General features: G+C 35.7%; 1 protein-coding gene across 1 annotated transcript in view; it reads left to right on the top strand.

The window, feature by feature from the left end:
* The window catches only part of CADPS2 (calcium dependent secretion activator 2), a 284,280-nt gene that overhangs the window by 107,267 nt on the left and 149,291 nt on the right, over window positions 1-27,722 (top strand). Inside the window, exons 4-6 of the mRNA XM_058022230.1 lie at window positions 8,872-8,952; window positions 10,883-11,119; window positions 15,303-15,424. Coding sequence (XP_057878213.1) covers window positions 8,872-8,952; window positions 10,883-11,119; window positions 15,303-15,424 — 440 coding nt within the window. The remainder of the gene's footprint in view (window positions 1-8,871; window positions 8,953-10,882; window positions 11,120-15,302; window positions 15,425-27,722) is intronic.

The following is a 27,722-nucleotide window of genomic DNA, read 5'->3' as shown; positions in this document are numbered from 1 at the left end:
CAGGTCCATAATTTGACAAAAATAGAATTTTGCCTGGGTGTACCTTATAGCATGCCACACATTTCCTCAGGTTCCACAACTATCATTAGAGATTTTGCTTCGGAGAGCAGCCAGGCCTCAGCATTTTACCCAAATAATCTCTTCTGCTGTCCCTTTCACACCCACAATTCTGGTCTATATGGACCAAATTCTGGGGGAGTTTAATGTTGTCATTTTCTTTTTCAAATTTGTTTTTTATTTGGGTTTTTTCCCCCCTTTCAGAATCTGCTGGTAGTAATGTCCAAGTATTATAATGATTCCAAGGCTAAGTAAAGAGTCTGTAATACTTACAGACACTCTAGCTAAAGACCATTAGTACATGCTGTCTCGTTTTTCTCTCCTTGTTGCCTAAACAGACTGCTGTGAATAAATAAATATTTAAAATATCTTTATCTAGGTCAGAGTATCTTTATTACTGAATGCTCACATTGCATACTTAACAACTTCTCTGAACCAAATAAAGCATCAGCTTTTATCTTTGCATCATCAGAGTTAAAACTAGTAGCAGACTCAATATGGAGGTAGTGATTTTCTTTGTAAACATGAGGTCTTAGCAGACTTTCTTCAAATGGTGTTATCCCAATAGCTTGGCAAAATAGTGATATGTGTGCATTATTGAATTATCTTCATTTGTTTACATATCTCTTGCCATGATTTTTTCAAGACAAGAAACCGATCTCAGCTCTTGCAATTTAGATTATCAGAATACCGACATTCCTATAAAATATATCTTTTATCTGGGGAGTCAACGCAGAGCAATTAAATGACCATGTTGTGGAAAGGACCGTGCCTATAAATTAGGGAAAATCCTGGTTGGGAAGCTCTAGTTTCTTTTCAGCTCTCATTAACAAAAATGGTGCTGAGGTTCTGTTCACATCCAAATAGACCAACAGAAACCTCATTCTTAATTGTGCAAGAACATTTGCATTACTTTTCCGAGTGTCCTGTTCCCAAAATATCAGTTCAACTCTGTAGATCAAAATATACAATAAAATATTGAAGGCTACGTTTTCATTTGGTCTAGAATAAATTTTGAACTGTTAATTTATGTTTTAGTTTTCTTCGGTAATGGTAATATTAAGAAGAAGAATATTAAATGTCACATGACATTTGGGACATACAATAAAGGCCAAGGTTGTCTGGCAAGGTTAATCAAGTTCACTGTTAATAAAGGGTTTTCCACTACTTAGAGTTTCTCTGAAAGGTTAATAGCAGTCAAGTAGGAAAGATGATTGATAGGGAAGCAGTCATTGACTGAAGTTGTATTGTACAGCTGCACATCACAGTATTAAATAAACTCTTTCTTGATAAAGATTTCCTCATTAATACATGGTGTGTATTTATTTCTTCAAATATCTCACCATTTACAGAATTGGCAATGTACAGTGGAAGTTTGACCTCTGTACATGTCCTGAATGAGTGGATTTATGTTAGCTCTTCCCATTGTGTACATTGTGATTAGCTTGAATATTGGATGCACTTCCTTTCCTGTTTATTTTCAAGTCTTATTGTAGGTTTTAGTTGGGATTTTGGTATTGGAAGCCCCTAAATAAAATGAATAATGAGAGACATTTTAGCCAGTGCTGAAAACTCAAAACCACATATACTTTATTTTCCAAACTTGAATGTAAGGACAGGCCTTATTAAATTCTCAGCTTTGATTATTTTGGGAATTTCCTAAGGGTCTATCCACTAGTTGATTTTTAAAAAGTCTGTATTTTAAAATTTTATAGTTTTAAGTGTTGTTTTTTGCAAGTTTGAATTATTTTGTTAATGCATTTAATTCATTAATATAATGACTCTATATTCTGGGTTGGTTTTAATATTTTTTATGATAACCATATTTTATAAATCAGTATATAGTAAGTTTAATTAATGAGTACAAGCAATTAGTATAAGTGGTACTTTACAAATCAATATTGGAATCAAATAAACAGGTTCAGGACTTTATAAAAATATTTCAGAGAACAAAGTATCTCACTATCTGACATTGCACATGAGTTTTTAGAGCTTTTTAGGTAGTACAAAGATTGTAAAAAAATTTTAGTACAATTGTACATATGTACACATTGAAGGTGCTCAGACACAGTTTTTGAAAACATTGATTTATTTTTTTTATTCAGCTGAAGCCAGTGTAGAGTATTTGCATGTTAATTTGCCTTGCTCTTTACATGCATTATTACTTGTTTTTAACAATATTGCCACACTACAGAGAGTGATATGAGAATTTCAATATTTATATGATTATAAAACTGCTGCTTAGTGTCCCCCCAAAAAAACTGTTAAAAAATTAGCAGTCAGTAAGACTTTTGACTAAAACTAATTTTAGCAAATGTTTGAGCTTTTTGTGGGCACTGTGTTGCCAGAAAACTGAGTGATCAGCCTGGCCAGCTGTCTGAGAGGCAATCTTGTGCTCTGCTAGAGCAAAATCAATATAAGAAGCCTAAGAGGCCTGATGGTGCATTGGGAGAAGGTGTTTGAACACCTAATATGGCTTTTGGGCCTGTGCAGCTTTTATAAGTCTACTTACTGCAGACACATTGAAAGCAAAAATTATTTCAGTGGTAGCTGAGTTTTGTCATAAAAATTTTTTGAAAATATCTCCTGCATTTTACAAAAGAAATAATTTCTAAAGTCGGTGCCTTTTCTTCCTCTTTATTTTAACTATTGAGATTTTCTCTCTCTTGACACCCTTTCCCTTATGTTTCACTAGAGTTTTTTGTTGCACATATTCTAAACCAAATTCTCCATATATTTGCCAAAACTAGTGATTTTTGAGGGATTTGTGTATGTTGACTGGGAAAAGGACTGAGTTGGGAAGAGCAAGATATAGGATATGAGTTTTTAAAATTTGTGGTTTGCAGAGTTCTGTGAGAAATCCAAAGGATTTCATTACCACAGTCTGGGTCATCTGTCAGCACAGGCATTTGCATGATTCATGATAGGAATTTTACAGCATGCAGAGAATATGAGAGTTTTAAAATATCATTTCATTGATCTCTTTTACAAATCTTAATTAATCCTCTGTGTAATCTATGGACAAGGAAGAGAAAATAAAACTAAAGCCAAATGGCACAGCCTCCACTGAAATAAAGGAGTGATGACATTTTCTTTACTTTTACAGCTGTGTCCTCCTTGCTGTGAAACAGGAGGCAGGAGGTTTATCAAAAGGTCCAGCAGTAGCTTAAGAAAGCTCCACACATCCTGCCCTTTAAATCTGGTTTTTACCTCCTGTATGATGTGGAAGCAATTTACTTACATCACAGTCATCCTTCAGAAGTTAAGTCCTGTTGAATTCATGTCCAGAAGGGATTTCAGTCATGAACTGGGTATGGCTCTTCTGAATTGAAATTTGTTGATTCTTCTACTTTCTCATATTTAGTTGCTAATCTTGGTTCACAAATTTGGGAAACTTTGAGAGTCTCTGCAGGCTGTTTGTGTTCAGTACACAGTGGCTCCTTAGCACTGCAGACACCTTTATTCTTTTCCCAGTCTGCTCCTCTCAAGCAACTCTGCCTGTGTAAAGATAAGCATGGGAACAAATCCTGCAGGCCTGAGAGGTGCCAGGTCTGTCTGCAGCAAAACTCCTTTTTTTTAGTCAGAGATAAGAGTAGCAAGGACAGTGATCTGAAAACTGCCAGCATCTGCATCTACTACACCCATTACCTGCCTGCTGCTTTCTTGATTGATGCCCAAAGTTGAGTGCTAGGACTTCCCCATCCTCTTCCAGCCTTGATGCCATTAGTTGCTTCCAGAAAACCATTTTTTTCATTACTCTATTATCTCAACAATTTAGATCCAAGTCCTTTATTCCATTTGGTTTATGTTGAATGTTTTTACCTCGGCTTTCTGGCAGTAGTCAGGGAGGGACCCTGCAGTTTGCCTCACAGGGGCATCTGCAAACAGCCTTTCAGCTCAGCAGGCTCAGACTTGGTTATTGTGGCAAAAGGTAGCTGTAAAGGAAAAACAAGCATTGCTGTCACACAGAATGAAAAAATACTTTGGATTTCATGTTGCAGAAAGAAGAGCAAGTACTTAGATATGTGTAGCATCATTTCAGTCATTAAATGTAGAGAAATTTATAATACTATGGGCATATGTGTGTAGTTTCATGTTGATGTTACTGTGAATTAGAAAGCTGCAGGGAAGCTAACACAGCAATAAAAAAATAGTCATGTGGAGGAACTATTGGTTTGAGCATTGTGAAGGCAAAGAACAGTAACTTGCAGCAGTTTTGTATTCATCTATACACAAGCTGATCTCGTTTCTTGGGCATAAGGGTGTCTGAATTTGTGTATAAAGTAGTGCAGGTGTGTGCTGGGGGCTTTAGCACAGCACCTCCTGGCAACATTAGTACCTTTTTTATCTTAAGTTGCACATTAACCAGATTTCTTTTTCTAGTGTAATTTTTGGTTTTTTCTGGACCAAAATACACTGCTACATTACAGCCTTCTAAGTAATTTCAAAAGAGAAAAAATATTTGAATAGGAATCACAAAGTATGCTGCCTTTTTCCAACCTGTTAAAATATAGAAGCATTCATTTATTCAGATGTATTTATAACAGATGTATTTCTGTTCTGTGCTGCTCAGGCATACAAATTAAGCAACAGTTTGTCAAGTAAGATAGCATGATGTTTCTGAATAGTAATTTTTAACTCTGATAAGTTTACAGTCTTACTTAAATTACCAGATAAACTGAGGAGCATTGACTTCATGCAGATTCAAGGCAGAGGGCAGCACAACCTGAAGATGTGTCTGAATGCAGTTTGATTTAGCCTCTGGTAGTGGCTGTTTGGAGCATGACTACTGCAAAAGTGACTTTTCAAAGGTTTGTAATGTGATCAGGATTGAGCTGATTTTCACGGTCAGGATCCTGCTAAATGTCAGATCCTTACTTCAAAGGAAGGTACTGCTTGAACTCTTTGACAAGATGGTCACCACCTTTCTAATAGTGGATAAAGCAGTGTGTTGTCTATTTTCTAGCATGGTCTCTTCAGAAGCAAGGGAGTGTTTTGGCTGAAATCCTTAAAGCAGAAATTTGGAGTAGAAAACTTCAGTCTGTCTTTCAGAAGTGGACACTTACATAAGCAACTGAAATCCAGAATTGCTGGGCAACTTGCATTTTGAGGATGCTCCCACTCTATCTCCAGAGATGTTTGTCCTTTCCAGAGAAAAAGTAAAAGCAACTTCAAGCATTAAGGAATAAAAATATTTTTTAATTAATAGCTTGATGTCTAATGGTGGGGAGTTTATTTTAGAAAGTTGTTTTAATGTAACGCCACTGGAAAAAAAATGATGATGGTCTCTCTTTTTTTTCAAAGTAACTTTTTATGCCCCCTACTGTAGTCACTCATAAGTACTGATTTTTCTGATGAAGCTTTAAAAATCAGAATCATCTTTGAAGAAAGAAAATCTATCTCACTCATGCTTTTGCTCAGTAGGGAATGTTCCACCTGAATTAACTAGCCCTCAAAAGGGGAGTCAATGTCTTTGCCTTGGTTTTACAAGTATTCGACACCCTATGTGTGGCATTTAGGGGAAACATTGGTTTGTTTGGTCAGGACTTCTAATGTGTCTGATCTGCTGAAAACTGGTCTCTGGTGTCTGTACTGTGTTCTGTAGTCTGAGGTCCCCTGCTGGTAAAACACTAACTGGTTATGTGAGGTTTAAGTGACATGGGAAGCATCTCTAGTGTCAGTGAAATAAGTGAATAGCTAGGGTATGGTACAATTACTGTTGCAGCAAGCTGAAAAGTTTCTTCTAAAATGAGATTTATGTATACCCTCTTTTTCAATAATCTCTAATGCTGCAATTTTTAAAAAACACGACTTTGTATTTAAGAGTGGGAAGCATTATGTGTGATGCCCATGAAAATGTGAATTGTTCATAAAAAAAACCCCAAACCTTTTGTACAAAGCCTCTATTATAAATCTATCCAGATCAGTGGTTTCTTTTAACCAAATTTCAATTGCAATACTGAGAAGAATCTGAGTAGTTGTTCTGCACAGTTGCATTTATATTAATTTCTATGCAGTGTCATGCTTTTCTAGTTTTTATTCAACAGTTTGAAAATTACTCCAATGGTTGTCATAGCTTGATATCCACAGATGTTTTGGGTATGGATCTGATTCTCAAACATGGAATTAAGGAAAAGGGTACACTTGATGTTAATGGTTGTCATTTCTCCCACCCATGTTATGGGTCCTGTCAAGTGTCTCCCTATGTAAAAAAGTGGATACAACTCAGAAATTCCAAATTCTTACATTTGCAGAATTTTCTCAATCTTACTGCCATTTTCACTTCATATTCATTAGATAAATTAGTTATGATGGAGTACACATTCAAAATCACTCCAGTGCATTGCTTGTAAAGTTGTTTCTTCATGTAGTTTTTTGAGTTTAGAATAAAAACAGGTAAAATCATCTTGCATGGAATGAGATATCAAGGTTACTGTTTTTCTGATTATCACTTTATTTTGCATACTGCAAAAATAATAATATCAACAGCTTTACTTCTTACTGGGACAGATGTGAATGACCTACCAGTCATTATTACCTTGGCTCTTCCCTGCAAATAAAACCACCTTCTTTGCTTTTCACCTCTTCAGCTTCTTTCCATACTTTACAAAACACCATTACATACGAACAGCAAACTCATTAGAATTTATAAGTATTTTGGGAAGAAGACTGAAGTTTTAAAGTAAGTAAGTACAGAAATCACATTTTTAAGTACTCAAGTGCAAAGAGATGATGAAAAGCAATGCAAGGTTAAGGAAAAAAATTGTAAGATTTTCAAGATTAGCTTACATATTCATTAACTTGAATGATCTTTTTTAAATGGAAAAATAGCTAAATATCAGTCTTGAAGTGAAATCTCTTAATACTTCAAATGAATTAATAGTGGAGGCAGTCATTTAAGTTGTGTATTGGCACAGGAAGAGGTTTTAGCTTTGTTCCATTTTACACTCTTCTTTTTGCAAAAATCAAAATTCAGTCATTGAAATTACTTTCAAGCAGATATTTTCAAGCAAATATCTGTCATGGTATATATTATTAAAATTATTTTTACTTCTCTTAGCCAAAAAAAAGAAAAACAAAATAATTTTTCTTATTGGGCAGGCTTTCATAGTGAGAAAACAAAAATAATTACAAAATTATCTGGTTATAATACAAAAGAAAATAGAAATATTCTCAGTGACAAGTTCAATAAGTCTCTTCTTTTGCAAAATGGAAGAATACAAACTTGGGAATTTTTTTGGAATACCATAACTATATTCTGGAAACTTAAAACATTTTCTTTCATGAAGAAAAGTTTTGCTTTTATTCTCACAGTCAAGTTAGGAGGAGATTTTTTGACAGGCTTAGTGGGAGAACCCTTCCAGTCTGGGACATGATCCCTCTTGTACTCTCTGGTATAAACTTGAGCCTGTTTGGGGATCCCATCAGCTTTTGTTCTCTTTCTTTCTGGTAGCCTGGCTGAGTTTCTGCAAGGATTTTGTAAGATGCCAGATTGTACGAGTGACAGATTCCATGTTCCCTTATCACTTCTGTATTAGGAAAACACTTTTCATCCCATTTCTGAATATGGTCAGATTTGCATTAAGCACATGGACCTGTAAGCGCTAGATAGTGGATTTTTAATTGTTATTTTTCTCTCTTTTTTTAATTGGAATCCTAATTTTCATGAATGTTTTGGTTTAAGAAGCATTAGATTTAACTGAGGAGCATTGTAAAGGAGGTGGTGTTACAAATTTGGCATGATACACTCAGAGTAGCAGTCTTAGTGAGAAAAACACTGAAAAATCCTAGTTTAATGTAATAAATAATCTGCCAAACTAACTGTATGTTCATTAGCTGGAGATCTGATTTAATTAAAGGACCAGTTTATGCCAATTTGCATCACTAATGATTTTGAGTTTTCTTTTAATCAAGAACAATTCAGGTATCATTAAACCTTAGCTATACACTAAATGCACTAGGGTTGTTTCAGCATGTCATGTCTGTGTTTAGCCCCAGGAACAGAGAGAGGCCTCTGTAGCAACTCTATCTTTGTCCTTGTTTGGCAATTATTCAGGTGAGATGGCAAGATGTGTCACTCTTTTTTCCTCTTAACAAGCCCTGCAGGTCCATGCATTGAGTGGAGCCCCACTTCACCTCCCTCCCCTCCACTGCCCTTGAAAAGTGAACAGGTGAAAAATGAGTTGGCCAGTCTCATTCCTGGTGAGACCCAGCTGTTCTGTTGAGGTGAAGAAATGTGTCCTTCCCCTTTGCCTCCCTGACAGAAGTCAGACATTTAGTCCTGACTATTCTGTAGGTATGAAAATATTGGAGGTTCACAAATTGGATATGCCTTGGTGTGAGCAGTTGAGCAATACTGAGAGAAAGGAACTTTGTGAGTGAAATAATACCATTCTTAGGAAGCACAGTTTTATTCCATACACCTATATATGCCTATACAGGAACTCATGGCACCAAAGGGTAAATTTCCTTGCAAACATTTTCTAAGCCAATTTGTCATTCCAGTTTTCTGATAAATGGAGGAATTATTTTATCTGCTATTTTTATAAAGAAATAATACCTCTTCTGTATAGCCTGAGTATTAAAAATGCAAGGGAGCACTGGTTACCCTTCAGAAACCCTGAGTGCTCTGACTAAATGGTGGCCATTATATTTCTTTCATCTTAGTGAGCCTCAAAGCTATGTATGTGCTTAATGTTTCACTGATTTTAAGATGAAAATTAATTTCTCTTGTTTTTTAGCTACGTGGCTTGCTATAAATTCAGAATACAGTGCATTTCTCACAGTTGGATTTGTTTTTGTTCTCTTTACAAGTTGGATAATGGAGATGAGCAAGCAGCCCAGATAAGACGTGAGCTAGATGGACGACTGCAACTGGCAGAACAAATGGCAAGGGTAAGTGGTTGCTTTCCTGTACCAAAAACATATCCCCATATGAGATTGAGTGGGATGGTCCATAAAGTGTGTTTCCTGTTTCTTATTCTAAAATTAAACTGAAGATTGTTTGAAAACAGTCTGGCAGATGCATTTCTTTCTGCTCTGAAGAATGTCTGACAACTGGGCAAGGGAGAGAGCAAAACCTGGTTTTGGAAAGGCATATCCTGTGTGATCCAACATTTCCTTCCACAGCAAGTCCAATTTTATTCATTTTTTTACTTTGGATGGGAAAAGCAGCTTAGCAAGAGGTTAGATCTTCTGAGAACACAATAACAATGTGTTTTATTTGTCTTCTGTGTGGGCATATTATTATCTGAATGATCCTCACAGGATATAGTACAATTTGAAAAAACACTTCTAAGGGTTTGGGGTTTTTTTGCTAGAAAGCCCTGAGCCTTGGCCTGTGTTTTTAGTCTCTAACTGTGAATTACTTGTTTTTATTTTTAGGGTTTTTTTAATAAGTCATTTACTGGCTCTGCCATGGTGTGATGAGCCAGTCCACACGACTTGCTGCAGGACTTTTTGATCACAGTCGACTTGCATGGCCTTTGTTAATGCAACAAAATAACTGTAAAGGTTTTAATATTAAAAAATTTATTATAGGCCTTATAACATAAACCAATAAAAAATTGTCCAATGTGGGAGCAAGGTGCCTGTCTTTGCAGACAGTACATTTGGATTAGTGTTTGTTTCCCATTACTCTCCTAAGATTCCATATTCAATATTTGGAGAAACTGTGCATAAAATTATCTCTGTATGAGTTCATGTATGCACTACACACGTACATATGTTTTTTCTTTGTGTTGATTGTTATAAACACAGTATTTAAATATTATTGTCTAACTTCTACAGAGGAAAAAATATTAAGTTATCTCTAATGTTTATGAGAGAGATTATTACTTAAAATAAACCAGTGCATTGTAAGTAAATGTTACTTTCAAAATGAATGTCCCATTATTAAAAATAAAGGTGAACCATGATAGGAATTTCTTGTCATGGTTGTAGTTTATTAGCTTTATATTAGAAGCGTGAATGTGATTGACTTATTATTGGTAGCATGGGAAATAGATGAAGTAAAAAACTACTAGTGGACAGGTCATTTTATAAATGTGAGTTTATAAAATATTAGAGGTAACATTAAAGGCATTTTATTAATTACTATACTTAAAACACTGTTGAAAGCGAAGGAAGCCAACCCACCTTGTCATTGATCAGCATCGACTTCAATTTATTGATTAAATCAGCCACTTTATATAACAGTGTTAATTAACTTCATGCATATTGCAAAATTCGAGCTGACGATAGGTTACAGAGAAAACTCTAACCCCTCCTTTTGTTTTACAACACCTGTGGTTTGTGTATTGAAAACAGGACCAGCATTCTCACTGTGATATGAAAAGTTCTCAAAACCTTCCTATCTGTTCCCAGAGCAGCTATCTGTTCCCAGAGAGCCCAAGCACAGAATGTTTTGCCTGTTATGGGAAGACTGTCTGAGAATCTTATTGTTTATAGAAAAGGTGTCTGAGAACCTAGTTATTTACAAAATCAAGCCTGGGAACTGAACCAGGCTCTCCACAAAACACCTGTAAGTAGAAAGACCTAATGTGTGGTTCTTCAGCTTCGATTTATGGTTAAATGATTCAGGGAGATGTGCAAGGATCCATTTTTACTTTATTTCTTCTTTTGAAAATTACCTGTACTGTATTTATGGGGCAGGATTCACCTTTCCATTATATTTTGAAGACATGAAAATAGATAGACACCAAAATTATGATATTATATTATATTCTTATTTACTGTCTCTTAACTGAAAGCAAGTTGGTAAATTAATATGATCTATAATGTGGGAATTTTTTTTCACCCTAACTTTTAAAATTTATTTTCCAAGGAAAGAAAATTCCCAAAATTTGTAACAAGGGAAATGGAGAACATGTACATAGAAGAGTTGCGGTCTTCAGTGAATCTGCTGATGGCAAATTTGGAAAGTCTGCCAGTGTCTAAAGGTGGGCCAGAATTCAAACTGCAGAAATTAAAGCGATCACAGAATTCTGCATTCTTGGACATAGGAGATGAAAATGAAGTTCAGCTATCAAAGTCTGATGTGGTTCTCTCCTTCACATTAGAGGTAATCACAAATTTCACAGGAAACTTGTTGATGCTTTAAATTTCTAGAATAGCTGTCTTGATACTCTTTTTTTATTAGTCCTTTCTTGCTAATTTTAGAATGTTATGTTAAAGAAGTTAATTATGCTCTGCATCTTTGGTAATTAGGATTTAGAATACAGCTGGATGATGCATTTTCCCCTTGCAGTGGTAGTTGCATTTGGGCCCACAGAGTAGTGTGGGAAGTTGAATCTCCCACACAAATGTACCTTTAAATGAATTCCAGTTTATTAAATAGCTAAGTATAATTTTAAATGTTAAAATGAAACACTGTTATTATCAGGAATGCCTTCCTGGAATTTTATAAATGAATAGAGTTTTCTCTCTAGAAGCATTTAGATAAAACACAGTGATTTTTCTTTACTGGTGATCATAGCAGTTTTTTATAAATTTCTGCATTTTCCTCAAGAAAATGTTTTTTCTGAGATTATACAGGAAGTCTGGCCTGTAGGGATGCAGTCCTAATCTGTATGGATTTCATCTTCTTCAAGAGGAAGCCACAAATACATTTGGTTATTAAACAATTCTGATGACAGAATAGAATCATAGAATGGTTTGGGTTGGAAAGGACCTTAAAGATCATCTAGTTCCAACGCCTCTGCCACAGTCGCCTTCCCCTAGATGTGATGGATTAAAGTCCCCTTCAGCCTGGCCTCATAACTGAGGTCTAATTCTGCAAATGTGCATACCAAGAAATGCTTATTTTGCTTTCAATATTAGAAATATTGAAAGCAAAATATTAGAAATATTAGTAGAATCAAAACATTACCACAGTGTGCATTGTGTATTTGTTGGTCAGAAAGTGCCATACTTGTGTTATATACTTGAAATGCCTCTAGTTTGTTTAAGACAGCAGGTAATGTTACACAATAAATATTTAACAATATAATTGTTAAAGAGTTCAAAAGAAATAAATATAGTTTATCTTTTTTTATTTATCAAAATAAATAAAAATAGTTTATCTTTTAACTATTTATTTTCTCAAGTGAAATGAGCATCTGATTTTTTTTCATGTATTGAAAAGTCAGATAATTTTTTCCCATGTTGTCATTAAAGATACAGAATAAAAAACATCAAATATGGACAATGAAGTTTCAATTCTTTGTATAAAAGAGAAATTACTTATCCCAATACATGCAATTTTAATATTGCTAACTAATAATGTAAAGGCCCAACAATCAGCTTTCTAATCCATCATTCTATATGCCAAAAAGTTTTAGTTCATCAAGCATGTAAAACTGGAGTGCAGTTTTTAGTGTTGAAGGATATGAGAAGATGAAGTATTTATAACTCCTGTGCTGAATCCTGTGTGCCTCTATCACATGTGCCATGTCTGCCTCAAGGGGAATACCAAGCCTGGAATGGTCCATAAATAGCATTTACAAGAGTAATTCTGAATAATCTAAAAAGTACCATAAAAAGTTTGGCAATAATATTTCTGGTCTTCAAGAGAGCATGCTTGGGTGATAGATGTCAGAAGAAGAAAAGCCTTCCCTGTCCCTCTAAAGAGAAATTATGTGGTATTTAGGGCAAAAGCACAGTAAAAATTTGAAACAATCATGAAATGAAAAATGACAGGAGATATAATTTCTGGTAAATTTATAGCAGCTTTACTTTGTTTATAGCCCCTCTGCTCTTCCACCACTCTTCTAGATATGTAGACTATTAGGTCTGGTGAACTAAGTTTTTTTTTCCTTTTTCCCCATTAGCAATGAAGAGATTTGCTGCAAGATAACTAATCCACAGTTCATCCCATGCAAGGCAAAGAATTAAAGTATTACTCCACATGAGATAGTTTTTAGTAGGGCAGATTTTCATTTTAGGCATGATAGTAACCACATAAGTTGACTCTCTTGCACAACAGTGTGTGCATCTTTTGCTCTTGAGAAGCAGTCTCAGAAGGTATAAGGGCAAAAAGAAAGTTGAATTGATATTAATGAAGACTGAAATATGAAAGATGTGATCTTTTTCTGTGCAAATGGCCAAATAAGAAGTGCTGATTGCATTTCCTAGAAGACAGAGTACTTTCTTCTTTGAAAATGTGAGCTCAAATGTACACGATTTCACATCTTTGGAATAACACATAAACATATCTGTGTCACACCTTGTGTGGGGAATCAGTTGTAGGGTAACCAGCAGAATCCCCATTGGGGGCTGCTGAACTAGCACATGAATGAATAGGAAGTCTGCATCATGTAGGACAGAGTGGAAGAACCCCAAAATTTCTAGATGCTGGGTAAAGTGGGCAGGGTTCTTGCTGTCACTGTGCATTGTTATTATAAATAGTAGAACTTGTTACTAATATTAACAGTGTTCTAGTGGGAGTAGACCTTACTGACTAAGGTCAGAGACATTCCTGAGCCTCCTCGCTGCATGCAACAGCCAACGATTTTACAATTTGAATATTTCTTTAATATCCTGTTTGTAGAAATTTATAAAAAAAAATAAAAACCCATAGTAGTAGGAGAGGACTTATTTATATTCTTCAGCTGTTAGACAGTTTCAAAAGTAGACAGGCATTTAGGAAATTGTTTATCAGCTAATGAGCTAATACATCCACCAGTGACAGTTTCCTTTGGAAGGAATGAAATGCAACTTTTTTTCAGTGCTGGAATCCAGAATTGTTACCCGAGAAAAGTGTACTGTGCAGTTACATTGGAAACTCAGGAAAAGAAGTATCAACATAAAAATGAGTAAACATGAAGTCAGTATTCAGCAAGAACATATATGTGCTATGTGGAAAGACCACATAGGCAGTATTACCTAGAAGGATTTTTAATGCTGCCTAACTGCTTGAATTCCTGAACAACAGATAGAAAAGAGGGATGACTTGATCATCCTCCCTGGATTGCTGTTATTATTTATGAACCATAATAGGCAGTATTGTTTATTTATTGGTAATATGAAAATGGTCTAAATGATCAATGACTGTTGTCTCACTGTAATATTTACAAACCGGCAATTTTGCAAGACATGTACCTATTACTAACATTCTGGGATGTTTAGAGAAAAAAGGATTTTACAGCTGAGGGGCTGGGGGTAAAGTCTGTTTTAATTTGCTTGAATTGGAACAAAGTGTCACGTGCAAAGAAGTTCAGTAGCAACATATTTTAGTATTTGCTTGCTGACCTAAGAAGCCTATTGCCTATAATGAGACCAGTAGTAGTCATTACTTCTGGCACCTTTAAAACAAATTAAACAAATGTTGTTTTACATGTAAGGTTCAGTTGAGGGCAGTTTCTGTTGATAGGGCACATTTTTCCAAGTTTCTTTTCATGGGCCCAAAGAGAACTGTCAAGAAAAGCAGCTTTTCCAAAGAAACCCGGGGAACCTGACTGTGTTTTCAAATCTTCTGAATTAGAAACATCTGAAATGCAAAAATTCCAATAATTTCACACTGTGACAAGATTTATGAAAGGCAGAGAGCATTTAAAGTAGAGCTGCATTTGGCTTTTCTGAGCAAGTGTAGAGTAGTCTAGAGGAGGTGAAAATGTACAGGATCTGCCAAGCTGAAAAATTCCCTGGTGAGGAAAACTTTCAGGGCACAGCTGGTAGTGGTGGCTTTTTCTGTTTCTCTTCTCCCTCTTCTCCATATGCATACTGAACCTGACTGCAAGTACTGCACTGGGAGAAGGAAAGGATGTGCATAGTGGGGAGAATCTTACAGGAGCTGATACCAGTGCTCTGACCTGCCTCTTGCTCAGCACAGCACTAAATCCCTTCTGAGGTTCAAGGGTTGCAACCTCCAGAGACACAGCACCATAATTTACCTGTCTAGATATGATCAATGTATTTACTTGTTTACCATCAAACTCATTAATAGATACAGTTTCTCATGTACAAAAATTTAGAATTATGTTCAGACATGAGTCTCAAATTGTTCTATTGGCATTTAAATAGGGATTGGAGTAGGTTTTTGGTCACTGCCCAAGTAGAAACAGAACAAAAATTTCAATTCCTTTTAGATGTTGTTGAAAGTGGAAAAAGAAGAAAAAAATCAAAACTTTCCTCTGTCTTAAGATTTGAGTGAGTGGACTTTGGGATTTTGGGGATTTTTTTTTTTAATCTTCACAGAGCTTAGTACTGCAATATTTATGCTGTGTAATTTTTTCTGAAGGATAAACTATTTGCTCTCTTTTCCTCAGATTGTTATAATGGAAGTACAAGGTTTAAAGTCAGTCGCTCCCAATCGAATTGTCTACTGCACCATGGAAGTGGAAGGGGGAGAAAAGCTTCAGACAGACCAAGCAGAAGCTTCCAGGCCACAGTAAGCCACTCTGCTGTTGCTGCATCAGTATCTCTTTTTGTCATGGGGCAACTTGTCTGGTTTTATTTACAATTTTTACAATTAGCTTAGTGCTAGATTATGGGATTTTTTTTCCTGAGTAGTTATCTTGAATTCTTTCTGAGAAGTTAAAATTCGCCCTTTTCTAGGGCGAAGTAAGTTCACTCTGTGGATGCTGTCCAAATGAAAGCCATTGAATGAACAGATGAGAAAAAGAACTAGAGACTACATCCTCCAAAAATACAAACCTCTTGATAGATGTTAGCCTGAGGTGATTTTATGTATTCTAGGTTAATGTGCAGGTGGCCTTGTGGAGTGTAACTTGTACAATTGGAGGGAAATCAATACTCAGTAATCAATCTTGACAAAGCTTGCTCACCTGCTGAGCCTATTTCATTTTAAATTATAGGATCCAGTTCTTTCAATTAATTTTTGATGGAGCCAGTCAGCAAACTGGCTTGGAGGGGGATAACATCATGCCATCTGTAGTTGAACCAGTTAGTGTAGCAGAGAGTAGGAAATTAAATTGGTTGATTTGTTTGACCTACACACTGTCTTCAGACACTTTTCACTCTGTTAAAATGTCATTTGGAATCTTTTGTAGATAACTTTCCAGGCAGTATGTTGGGGTTTTACTGGCACCATAGTGTGCCGTGTGAAAGACAATTTAAAAATTGCAGTTGTTACAGTATCTGATAAAACATCTTCTGCAGAGTTGGAATGGTAGTATCTATTCCATTCAGACCACAAAGACAGAATTTTTTTGACAAAATTTGAAGCACAATTTTATCTGTCTCTTCTACAGTTGGGAGTAAGAAGGAGATCTAATTTGGTGGACTTTATTCTAGCTGTAGCAACTTTCCTTGGCAAATAAGCCAGCAGCATATTCAAACAGCTTTGCAGAACACTAAGTATGTGGGACAAGATGTAAAATTAATTTGTCACAGTCCCTGGCTGTGTTCCTTCTCCAGGGTATTGGAATGCTTATTCTTATCATTTCCATGTACTGCAAGGGCCTTCTAAAAGGCATGATAATAAAAAAGACACACATATGTACACTTTGAAGCAAGGTCCTAAGTGGATATTCAACATCATCTGCTAATTTTTTCACCTTTTGGAGTGTTTTTTGGTGGTTCAGGGTCCCATGAGACACACTAGGGTTTTTTATGGAGGGCACATCTCCAAACTGTCCTGTGTCTTACAGTTGCTCTCATATGGTTTCCTGCAGTACATGCCTACAGCCTTTGCCTGCTGGCACAGCCAAGGTTCTTGTTTCTTCTCATGGTGTATTGGTCTTTTTCCTCGCCCTTGAACTGGTTCAGGTCTGTTTTAGATGCTTGGTTAACCTCTGATGTCATTGGTATGAGTCTTTAAATCACTTAGAATACACAAGTTTTTGAATTTTGGACATGTTTATCTTCCTTTCAGAAAACAGTCTGAGGATGTTAAGGGTTTTGTTTTCTCTAGCTATTTCCAGATATGGTGAACAGAACATGATAGGGATGGCTCACAATCAGTTCATGCCTTACTTATTTCATACTGCAGGTTAAGGTAAAGGTTGTAAAATCAATCAGAAGTACATAGAGTCATCAAGTAAAAATTACCAAGAGGTTAATTGATTTTCCTACTTGTAAAAGGGGAAGCTTTGTAAAAAGAAAGTTCCAAAAAAGATGGAGTCAATACAGGAACTGAAGTGTTTCTAGGAAAAAGTGTAATGTTAGGACCTGCTCGAAGCTTGTAAACTGCTTTAATGAACTTCAGGCTCAAAAGGTATGAGTTGATTGAATATGGGAGAGAGACAGATTATGGGCTATTGCATCTAAGTGATATCATACAAACCCAAGTCATATGGATTTGTTTGCAAAAAATTATGCATTTTTAGAAGATGAATTTTTGAGAAATGCCCTGAACTGTAGCCGGGAAGAACAGAAATGGGAGTTACTGGTGCTGTTGACCTGCTAACCTCTAAAACAGTGTAACTTAAATGGGCAAGGATTATAGAGCTCTGAAAAGTATCTAGTTCTTGTGCTGCTCTGAGTTGTGCTCTTTTCCATTTCTGGCAAGAGTGATTAGGAGACACTGGCGTGCAGTATGATTATGAGTATTTAGAGACTTAGCTTTTGAGCACAGATAGAGACCTTGTTTGAGGCAATGGGGGAAGATATTAAATTAGACAAGCATGAAATTAGCAAATTACGAGCAAGCATTAAGAAGATGGAGGAAGCTGCCTATGTAAAGGGACATGCTTTCTTCCATAGTTTAGTTTTTCTGTTAGAGCCAAATCAGGTTTTTTTGGCAGTAGCAATATTGCTTTTATTGATTGGTGGTGGAGGCAACCAAGAGGGCTCAGCAGAGTTTAATCAGAAATTACAGTGGTGGAAGAGCACTGGTGGGCAAGCGCAGCCAGACCTTCTCTTTCCTGATGCAGAAAAAACAGCTGTCAGGTGCCTGAGGCTACTGCCTGCCTGCCCTGCCTGCTGCTGGAGCTGCCTTTTACTGGTATGATTTTCGGTACTGTCTTTCTGATATGATGGAAAAGTATCTGTGAGGCTGGAGGAGATCGTAACTTCAGATTTTAAGTAGGATGTGCAGCTAGAAAAAGGGTACCAAAACTCTCATACTAAGCATAGAATGAGACAGTGATGAAAAGTGAATGATTACCACCAGCCTGCTGTGGGGACTACTGGCAGGAGATATTTTTCTGTAGTCAGTTAGTCATTTTGAACTGGTAGCTACACTTATGGAAAGAAAAAAAAAACAGTATAAAGAATTATTTATGCCTACTTTTTTTATCTTTGGTACATCTCTATATGCAGTGCAATGCTACTACTCACAATTCAAAAGCTTTTACAGTGAAAAGGAGAAAATAAGATACTCAGATGAATGTTTCAAAATGCCATTGCAAGCCAGTGTGATCTTAGAGGAGAGATTAATGGCAACATGAGTCAAGTGCACACTTAATTCACAATTTATCCACTATTCCAAATGCTGAATATTTTCTCAAGTATTTTTATACATGTATATAAGTATTCCTCTAAGTCCCTGAGTGCTATTTTAAGAGTAATATAAAAACTAGAAACAATATTCATTCTTAAAGGGAAGATGCCTAATTAACGTCCCTGGAAGGGGCTTTCAGTTTTCATCAGTAGTAAATATTTTCTGTTCTTTAAATGCATTTAACTCATGCTTTCTTTCTCTTTGAATAATGACTTTGTAAGTTTATGTTTAAGTGCTTCATTTTCTTCTTTAGCAACCTAAATGAAGTACTGCTTATATACAGCTTACTGAGTAACTTATGGTCATTCTAAAATGCAAATGCCATAGAATGATGTAGTTTTACTGAGCTTATGTCTTGGACAGTTTTACAAACAGATCAGTTACACAGCTTCATATGCAAACCAAATAAAATTTTTATAACTGCCTGTGAAATATTTCTTCATTCCTTCCGACTGTTTCCTGCCTTTTAGCCCTGCTGAAAATCCCTCCAACATAGCCTGTGACCTTTTCTACCAGAGATCAGTAAGCAGAGCCCTCAGAGGGCCCTTTTAGTTGTGTGAAGCTTTGCATAACTTTGTTGTGATGCCACAGGGGGTCATCTGCAGAAATCCAGTGCTAATTTCATTTTTCAAACGTTGTTGAAGTCGTCTTGTTTTTAGTTTTGTGGAGTCTGGTATCCACATTTCTTTCTTACCCTTGATTTTTATTCATTCTGAATATTAAATAATGTGATTTCTTGAAAGTGTCATGTTTTAGGCATGTAAAATCATACCTAAAAGTAAAAAAATGGGAACATACTGTTTGAAAGACATAATTATGCTGATGTATGCTATGCTGAAAACTTGGTGAAGATGAGCATGATCCTTTAATAGCATTTTGGAATTTTAAGGGGAATAGTGGGGATCATGACAGGAAACAAAGTGTGTCTACTTTCATAAACCAGGCTTGACTGAGTGGTGTTAAGGATTGTTATAATTTTCTCTAAATTTCGCCTTTCTATCTCTAAAGTAAAAACTCCATCATTGTGTTCATCTTGTCATGTATCAGTATGTGTTTCTGTTTAGAGCAATTCACAGAATACAGTGAAGAAACAATCTTTAAAAAAATTGGGTGCATTGATTAAATACTGTATATGTTTGTTATCCAACTGTTAAGAGGGGAAAAAAGAAATTAACAGTAGGAAAGTATCTGATGTTTCCTTGGTTCTGCAAAGGAAATTATGGAGAAGAAAATGAGTACATATTTATCTCAGTGTGTCTTCTGGATTAATGCTGGAAAAGTTTCACATAAAAGAGTTTCACCAAGTTTCACTTGGTGCATTGGTTTTATGGTCTGTCATTGATTACTGTTTTATATTGTAGAAGAAATTTTTCCTCTCTCTTATTGCAGAGAAATATGAATATATACAGACACTTAATATTAAAATACATTTGAAACTCCACTGGATAATAACCTGAACAACCTAATTTTAACTGCTCTTGCTCTGCTCAGGGTTTGAACTAGGTGACCTCCAGAGGTTCCTTTCAGCCTAAATTTTATGGTGATTCTGTGATTAACTCCCAAAATAGTCTAAGTCTGTTCTATCTGAGGCACTTGTGAAAGCCACTTTTGTTAGAAGGGAATATTCTGTTTTCAGATAAAGAAGCATAGCATGGAAGAAATTGGGATGAAAGGAGATAATTAAGGTTGGTTGTATTTTCTGCTCTATTTGGAAAGTTAACAATAAACATAATCCTTATGTCACTAAGGCATATATTAGGGTATATAGTATATATACCCTATATAATACATATAGCATATAGAGAGACTATTAACCCTCCTCATCCAGAGGCACCACTGGAAGGAATAGCTATGTATCTGTCTTCTTTTAAAATGTAGTATTATGTTACATGTCTCTTGCAAGACTGATACCAGTTTTATTTCACAGTGCATTTTGGAAATTTTGGGGTTTGAAGATGCATGTTCCACCCATGCCTTTCACTGTAATAATCAGAGCTTGGAGGAAGACTGTTTACACACTGCTTAATGCACAAGTTGTGTCTGTTTCCATTCTCATTCCCACCTGATCCACAAAAATTGCAACTAATATCTTGCAGACAGCTGTAAACTTTCTGTAACATCGTGGTAAAGCAAATGCAGATGTGTGATCCAGCTTAAACCTGGAAGGCCTTTGGCTGTGAATAGCATGGTGAAGCCAAATGTTCACCATTAAATCTTACTTATAAGCAAAATGGTTTTGATGAGGAAAGCTTTATTCTGTCTACCTGGTCTCTGGCTGGCTCAAGCTGAAGGCAAGGGCAGCCTGTAAAGTATCATCTACAGTGTTGTGGTCTGTCAAATAAAAAGGTGGGGGAGAAGGATTACCTCAAATTTTACCTCCCTTCTCCTAGAATACTTCAGTAGAGTGAATTTGAAATTTGTGTTTCAGAGTGGTCTGCACCTGTCTTATCTTGGAAAAGTTCAATTGTTGTTTGTGGGCAATAGTTGACTTGAAAACAATTCCTTTGAATTCTTCTTAAATTTTGATATGACCTAAATGACAGATTTTATGTTTTAAAAAACATGCTATTCTTGTCTCTTGATTTGGAGAGACCTTTCAAAAATTTGCTTATATGTCTTGTAAGTATGACACAGGTACATTCGAATTAATTAGAAAATATTTTATTACATATAGTGTTTTAATTGGAACACACTTTACAGCCTGATTTAGTTTACGGTTGTTGTTTTGGGTAAAGAGAAATCTTGAGAAAAAGGATTTGAAGCAAAGAAGTTTCTGCTTTTGGATTCTGTTCAGGCTAAGAATACTTCATACATCTCAAATGCTCATGACCTTCAGAAAACTGTTTTTCACCCCACTATGGGCAGGCTCTTCTTTGCTGTCACTGTGTTAGTATGTGCATTGATCCTCAGAGGTGTTGAGAGTTCCAGGAGTTCTAGAATACAGAATAGCCCACTGAACAGATGAAAAAAATATATTTATAGGTACTGAAATTTCTTAATAGCTGCACATAATTTAAGGTGTGAGTCCACAGGTTAATGTGCCTATCTGAAAGCAATACCAGTGGATTGAGAGTAGGAGGACAGCAAAAACAAAGGCAGGGTGGTGTGGACAGCTAATAAGAGCAGTATGAGTCAGAAAGAGCAATAAAAGGGGTTTCAGAATAAAACACACTAATTGGTCTTATGCCAACTGGAATACTGACATTTTCTGATTCTATTCCTGGCTCCTTCCTGATAGACTCTGCAGACCCAGGTGGGTCAGTCTAGTTTGTGATTTGTTTTCCCACATATTTATACTGACCTGACAGCATCTACCTGCTTCATCAGAGTACTGTCTGTGAGTTTATCAATGTTTGGCAAGATTTTGAAGGTTTAAAGTGTCACAGAAATACAAAGTAACATGAAGTAAATAGGAGTTGCAACTTTTAACAGTGTTGTTATGGATTCATAATTATCTCTTTTTCAGGGAAAAAGTGAAATAAATATGCATATAGAAATTTTGAGAGCATAAATGACCATGTCTTGCCCTTTTGCCCATCACCAGTCTCTGGGTGGTTTTGAACCTTGTTGAGAAACAGGAGGTAATGCCTCTCATGAATTGTTCACTCAATATGTACCAGTGCCTGGCAGCATCAGTGTAGATACACACCCATGAAAATTTTCACCCTGGCTTGTGTCTTGGTTGCCTGTATTGAAAGTGAGATGAGAAAGCAAGACTAATAATTTATTCATACTGTTTTATGTTTGTAATGACAATACTTGTCATAATAGCATTCTGCACTGTTAGAGTGCACTTTTCTTCTTTTCAGTGTAGGAAGCCTAAATGAGTGTTTTTACATAGGTGCTTATTATGCACGAGACCCCTCTTCTGGTTTGCTTTTCTGCTTTCTATTAGATACTTTTTTGTTTGAAAAGAAAACTACTCAGTTTTCTTGTGATTTTTTACAAGTAATTTTTTAATATATTAATAATTATTTATGCTTAAAAATAAATACATGATTGTGCAGAGATCATTATTAGCTCTCAGATAAACAGTAATTTTGAGGTCTGTTAATTTTTTTATTTAAAACAGTTGTTATTTTACGAAAAGCAGATCCTGAAAAAAAAATCTGCATACTGACAGATTATTCTTTTTTTCCTTTCGTATTAGTCTAGTTGTATAAAGGAGCATTACAATATAGCATATCCATCTAAACAGTGTATCCTTGCTGTTGCTGAAATTACATTTTGGAGCTTTCTGTTCCTTGAGAAAAAAGTTCCAAGAAGGGATTTCCAGTGTTTTGTAACAATCACCCTAAAACCCCTTAATTTTGCTGCTGAATCCACAGAAAAAGAAAACATTACCCAAACATTTACATTTTCCTTTAGTGACTACACTAGGTAGTGGCTTAGCAATGCATTGACAAGTTAAGCAATGGGCTGCTTGGTGTGTGCAGCTGCAGGTTCTGGACACAGATTTTCTGGAAGGAAAGTGCTGAAGAGATGGTTTGTTAGTCTGCATTTCAAACTATTAGTGTACTGGGTCAAAAGTTCCCATATAGACAGAAATAAATGATAAAGGGTAAAAGACAGTACTGTAGACTCACCTTAGGTGGAATCAAAGGTGACATTTAAACGTAATTGTGTGACTTTCCATACTTATACCAGGACTTCCCTTTTCACTTTCCCTTTCTGATGTCACTCACCTCTGTAGAACAATTTATTTTTCTGCTATCTACATTTTGTGGCTTTAGGAACACTTTGATTGGAACCTCAGGGTTAAGACCGTTGCCATTGTCATTTTCCTTCAGTAGCTGACAGTCCATAAGGTAGTAGCTAAATAGAGAAGGCATTTATGCAGAGTATCAGTGTTTCTTCAATAGGGATTGTAAAACAATGAATCTGTAGCTCACCTCAAGATTTGTGCTTAAAATAGTGGCATCATAGTAACACAGGGAAGAACAGAGTCACAGAAGATTAGGTAAGGTCATTAATGAAAGGCCAGACACATGGCTACCTCCTGGTTCAGTTTGCCTGAGTGTGGAGCTTTTCTGTGCTTCTACTGTGAAAGGTTTTTATGATTTGTTTAGTACTTTCTTTATGCCTTGCTTTTCAGCTGCAGTTTAATGTGCTTGCTCTGAGCGAGCAAATTATGCTCCTTGTTCTTCCATTAAAATAAATGAGTAATTTTTAAATAGAGAAACAAAAAAATATTTTCCAGGGAAAGCATTAAAAATGTAAATCCCATTCTAAGCATTATAGAAATACAAGCTCTTTCCCTTGGGGTTGCAAGCATTAATTCCAGATCTCACTGATGTACTGGAGAATGCATACCTAAATAACTAAATAACTAAATAAATAAAAATAGTGGTTGTAATGTTGCATATAAGGAATGGTCTTTACCCTGTTAAATTCTTAGTGGTGCACAATAGGCTTCTGTTGCATGTGCAGCACCTTTCAATATCCTTTTTCAAAGGGAAAAGCTTCAATGTTCTTATTATTTTGTATGGTAGTCATAACAAAAACTAAACATGCTTTTGGGCTGTATGAGACAGCTGTTAGAGTTAAATCTGTGATTTCCAGTGTAGCATCCTGGTGTCAATCATTAACAAATGGATGAGTAATTTTGTGCTCAGAAGAGAAAATGAAATGCTTGTGATATTTTTCCAAGTATCAGCAGGGAAGAACAAGTAGCAATTAGCACCAACTAATACTCTCTTTAGGAGTCTCAGTAAAAACACCAAAATCAGATAAGTATGGATTTAACTCTATTTTTATTTGTGTGAGTGGAGCCTCCTCATCAAATTATAGATTTATTGTCACATTGCTTGGGGGTGACTTGCACTGCTGGTACAGCGCCTGGCTCGCGGTCTCACATTTTCTCTCTCTGTGTCTGTGCAGTTGGACATAGTAATATGCAGCACTTCATAAATTCCACACTCACACAATCCTTCACTAACAACAGAAGGTTTTTCAGAACTGCATTTGAAGTGCTTCAGTGTATCAGTGTGCTTGGATGTGTCAGGGGGTGCTGAGCCTCCTCCCTCCTTTAGTTTCCTGGTATTTCATACAGCTTGCACTGTGGGTGTGATTTCTAACCTGAGGGTTAAGATACCTGGTTTTATACAGTTAAAGTTGGTTTCTAAACAAAGTAGAAAGAGCAGAGTTGGTATAGGTTCTTGACGTGGTTGAAACACAAAGATATTGCAGAGACCTCAACATACTATTTCCAGTCCAGCTCCAAGATGTGCAAAGATGAAGGGCTGGTAAATCTCTTACTCCTGTGGAGCAGAAAGATGCTTAACAGACTGGCTTGGATGGGTCTTCCTGCTCATTCCACCTCTGTCCACATTCCTGTTTGGATAGCAAATAAGAAAACTCTTCCAGAAGGCCTCTTAAGATAATTTAACTTATATAGATAAGAAACACATTGAGGTTATGCAGAAGACTTAAACCCAAAGTCAAACCCAGAACGATGCAAAAGATGGCTAAAAAAGATGCAAGGAGACTAATACACTCTGATACTAGTTTTAAAAGTGAGATTTCCATATTGCTGAGGACAAAACAATGGTGTAAAAATTGTGTAGAGTTGGTATTTTATCAGAAATAAAGTATTCCAATAAACAGGGCTAAAATAAAATTTCTAGATCTTTGCTTAGAATAATAAATTTTATTACATTCACCCCCATGATCTCATAAAAAAAGTTTTGACTAACAGAGACCATGAGTTAAATGGAAAACCTGTGAGAGAAAATTTCTGCTGTTTCCAGTGTATGAAATGCATTCCAAACTGAAGTAGAAGAATAAATTCCCTTAGAGGGGTTTCTGTGACATAGTGATAAATCTTCAGCTGAAATAAACATTCACCTTCTTGCTGGCAGTAGGTACTTTTGCAGTGAAGGGAAATAAACTTTGGCAATATATTTTGCCTCTAATTATTATATCAACCCACGTACCTCTGAGAGCAGCAGAGAAATATGGTGAAAAGACTGTGGCTTATGCTTAAAGATGAACAAACATCAAATCACTGCAGTTTCTATAGTAAGGAGAATGAGTAGGTAAAAGCAGAAAAATTATTTAAACAGAGGAAAATTATGTGGTGAAATGAGAGCCTGAAGAGGCAGAATTAGGGGCTTTTTTTAGACTTAAAGTTGGTACTTTTAGAGGTATCCAGTATGCTACATGGGCTGCATCTAAAAGTGCTGTGCACTCACTGCAGCAGTTAATGTTGAAATTATTGTTACTTCGAGCAGTTTATCTAGCAAGATTTAAACAGACAAAAAAACAACCATACTATAAGGGTAGTTATTTTATATAAATATTGCATCAGATACATACTTGTTTTGTCTAAAATTTTGCACTTCCCATCTGAACACTTCCAGCACCAAAATTGTTCACATTATTGGACCAGTACTCAAAAATCAATGGCTCTTCCAAAGGTGTGGAGATGGTTGGCTTTTTGTTTGCATCATTTGCAAACATTTGCTAGTTAAAACATATGCTATTACAAACACAGATCATTGCATTTTTATTTGTAGTTAAGATTTACTAAAGGTACACTGTTTGCAAATAACAATTTCATAAGGTAGATGAATTAATTTGCTTGATCTTCCATCCTTTCTTCCATCCTTCCTTCAGGAGCTCCATAGCAGAGCAAGCTGTAAGTAAATTACCTGCAATATACTTTGACTCAAACAAGATCTAAATGGCACGAAGGAATTGCATCTCTTTTCACAGAAAGCCAGGTTTCAACCTACAGGTTCAGCTGTATGAAAAGTAAAAGTCAGCTGTAAGATTTATTTTCATGAAGAAAACATTTCAGCTGTTGATGTTGAAAGTTAAAATAGAAATAAAAGCAGCTTTTTTTTAATTCAGCATTCAGATTCTGGAGACCACATTGTTAGTTCCTATTTAAAACAGAAAGTAGCTCAGTTAAGCAATTTAAAAATTTTTGTCTTGCAAATAATGTGAACAGTCTTTTGTATGGTGGTTGACTTCCATGTCTGTGGTTCAGCAAAAAAATACTTTTTGGGAAGTACTGTATTTTCTTCAGGAAAAATATCAGGGTGCAAACCCGAACTTGGCATTGATTTGTCTGACATATACATAGCAGCTTAGCTTTTAAATTTAAAGGAGATGTTCACTCCCAGAAGATTAAGAAATGCAGGAACCAGAAATATTAATGCTTTAATAGGGGTCAAAAAATGCATTTTACAGGCAACAAATTTGTTTTGGAGGAAAATAATGACATTTTTGAGAAACAAAGTGGATGTAATTATACTAGCACCTAAAATCTAATAGTTGAAACAAGAAATCACAGTAATGGTGATAAAAATTTTCATAACGATAATTACTATTCAGGTATTGATTTCATTAATTATTAGGTATTCTCCTAACCTATTTTCACCATTAAACTCACCAGCTCCTTGAACAGATATATAGATCTAGAATAAATATCCAAAAGTATGGAGAAAATTGATGGAATTTTGCAGTGGAAATAACAAGTGATTCAGTAAAATATTATTTATTGTCTAGAAATACTGTATTTAAAATCTTGGCATAGTAGGGAAGATTGATGCAATTTAATTACACAGTTCTTAGTCACAGCTGGTGATAGGACAGTACCTTATTCAAAGTTATTGTTTGCATGTATGTTGTAATGAATTTTAAATTGATCTGTATGCTGAAAATCTGATATAGTTTTTTATGCTCTGAGATATAGAAGCTGAAATTGTGGTATCCATTTAAATGGAATTTGGTTAAAATGAAGTGTTATTCATAAACAGGAAGAGTAAACAAATTGTTGATTTGTTGACTGGAGTCTGGCCAGCTGTCATAAAAGAAATAGCCAGGGGAGAAAATAAAGTTGAAATCTGACAGATCTTGAACACCTATATAATTTCAGAGCAGTAAAGGGTATTTCAAAATAGGCTAGCTTATGTACACCTGCATGCTTTGCTCAGTCTTTCCTTTATTTTGGGTCATCCTTAATAAATACTGAGTTCCTGGTATCTTGTTATATTCATGGCACAATCTTTACAGATCTGAATTTTATTTCTGACAGAACTGAGATTTATTGGGAGACATTGACAGTGCAAAATACAGCCAGAAAGGCCATTCTTTTTGCTACACCTCATTTCATACCAACAAAAAAAAAAGCAAATTTTTATTCACATAAACATTCATACAAGTTAGATTACAAGTTGGAGTTTGGATTAGGCTGTCATTTGTGACTTCTGCTTCAGTTGTTGCCTGATGCATAATAACATAATAGTGTGCTTTTAAATGTACAGCATATAGATGA

This window comes from Melospiza georgiana, chromosome 4 (genome assembly GCF_028018845.1).
Source record: "Melospiza georgiana isolate bMelGeo1 chromosome 4, bMelGeo1.pri, whole genome shotgun sequence".
Lineage (NCBI taxonomy): Eukaryota > Metazoa > Chordata > Aves > Passeriformes > Passerellidae > Melospiza > Melospiza georgiana.
This window is presented reverse-complemented; position numbering and strand designations above follow the sequence as displayed.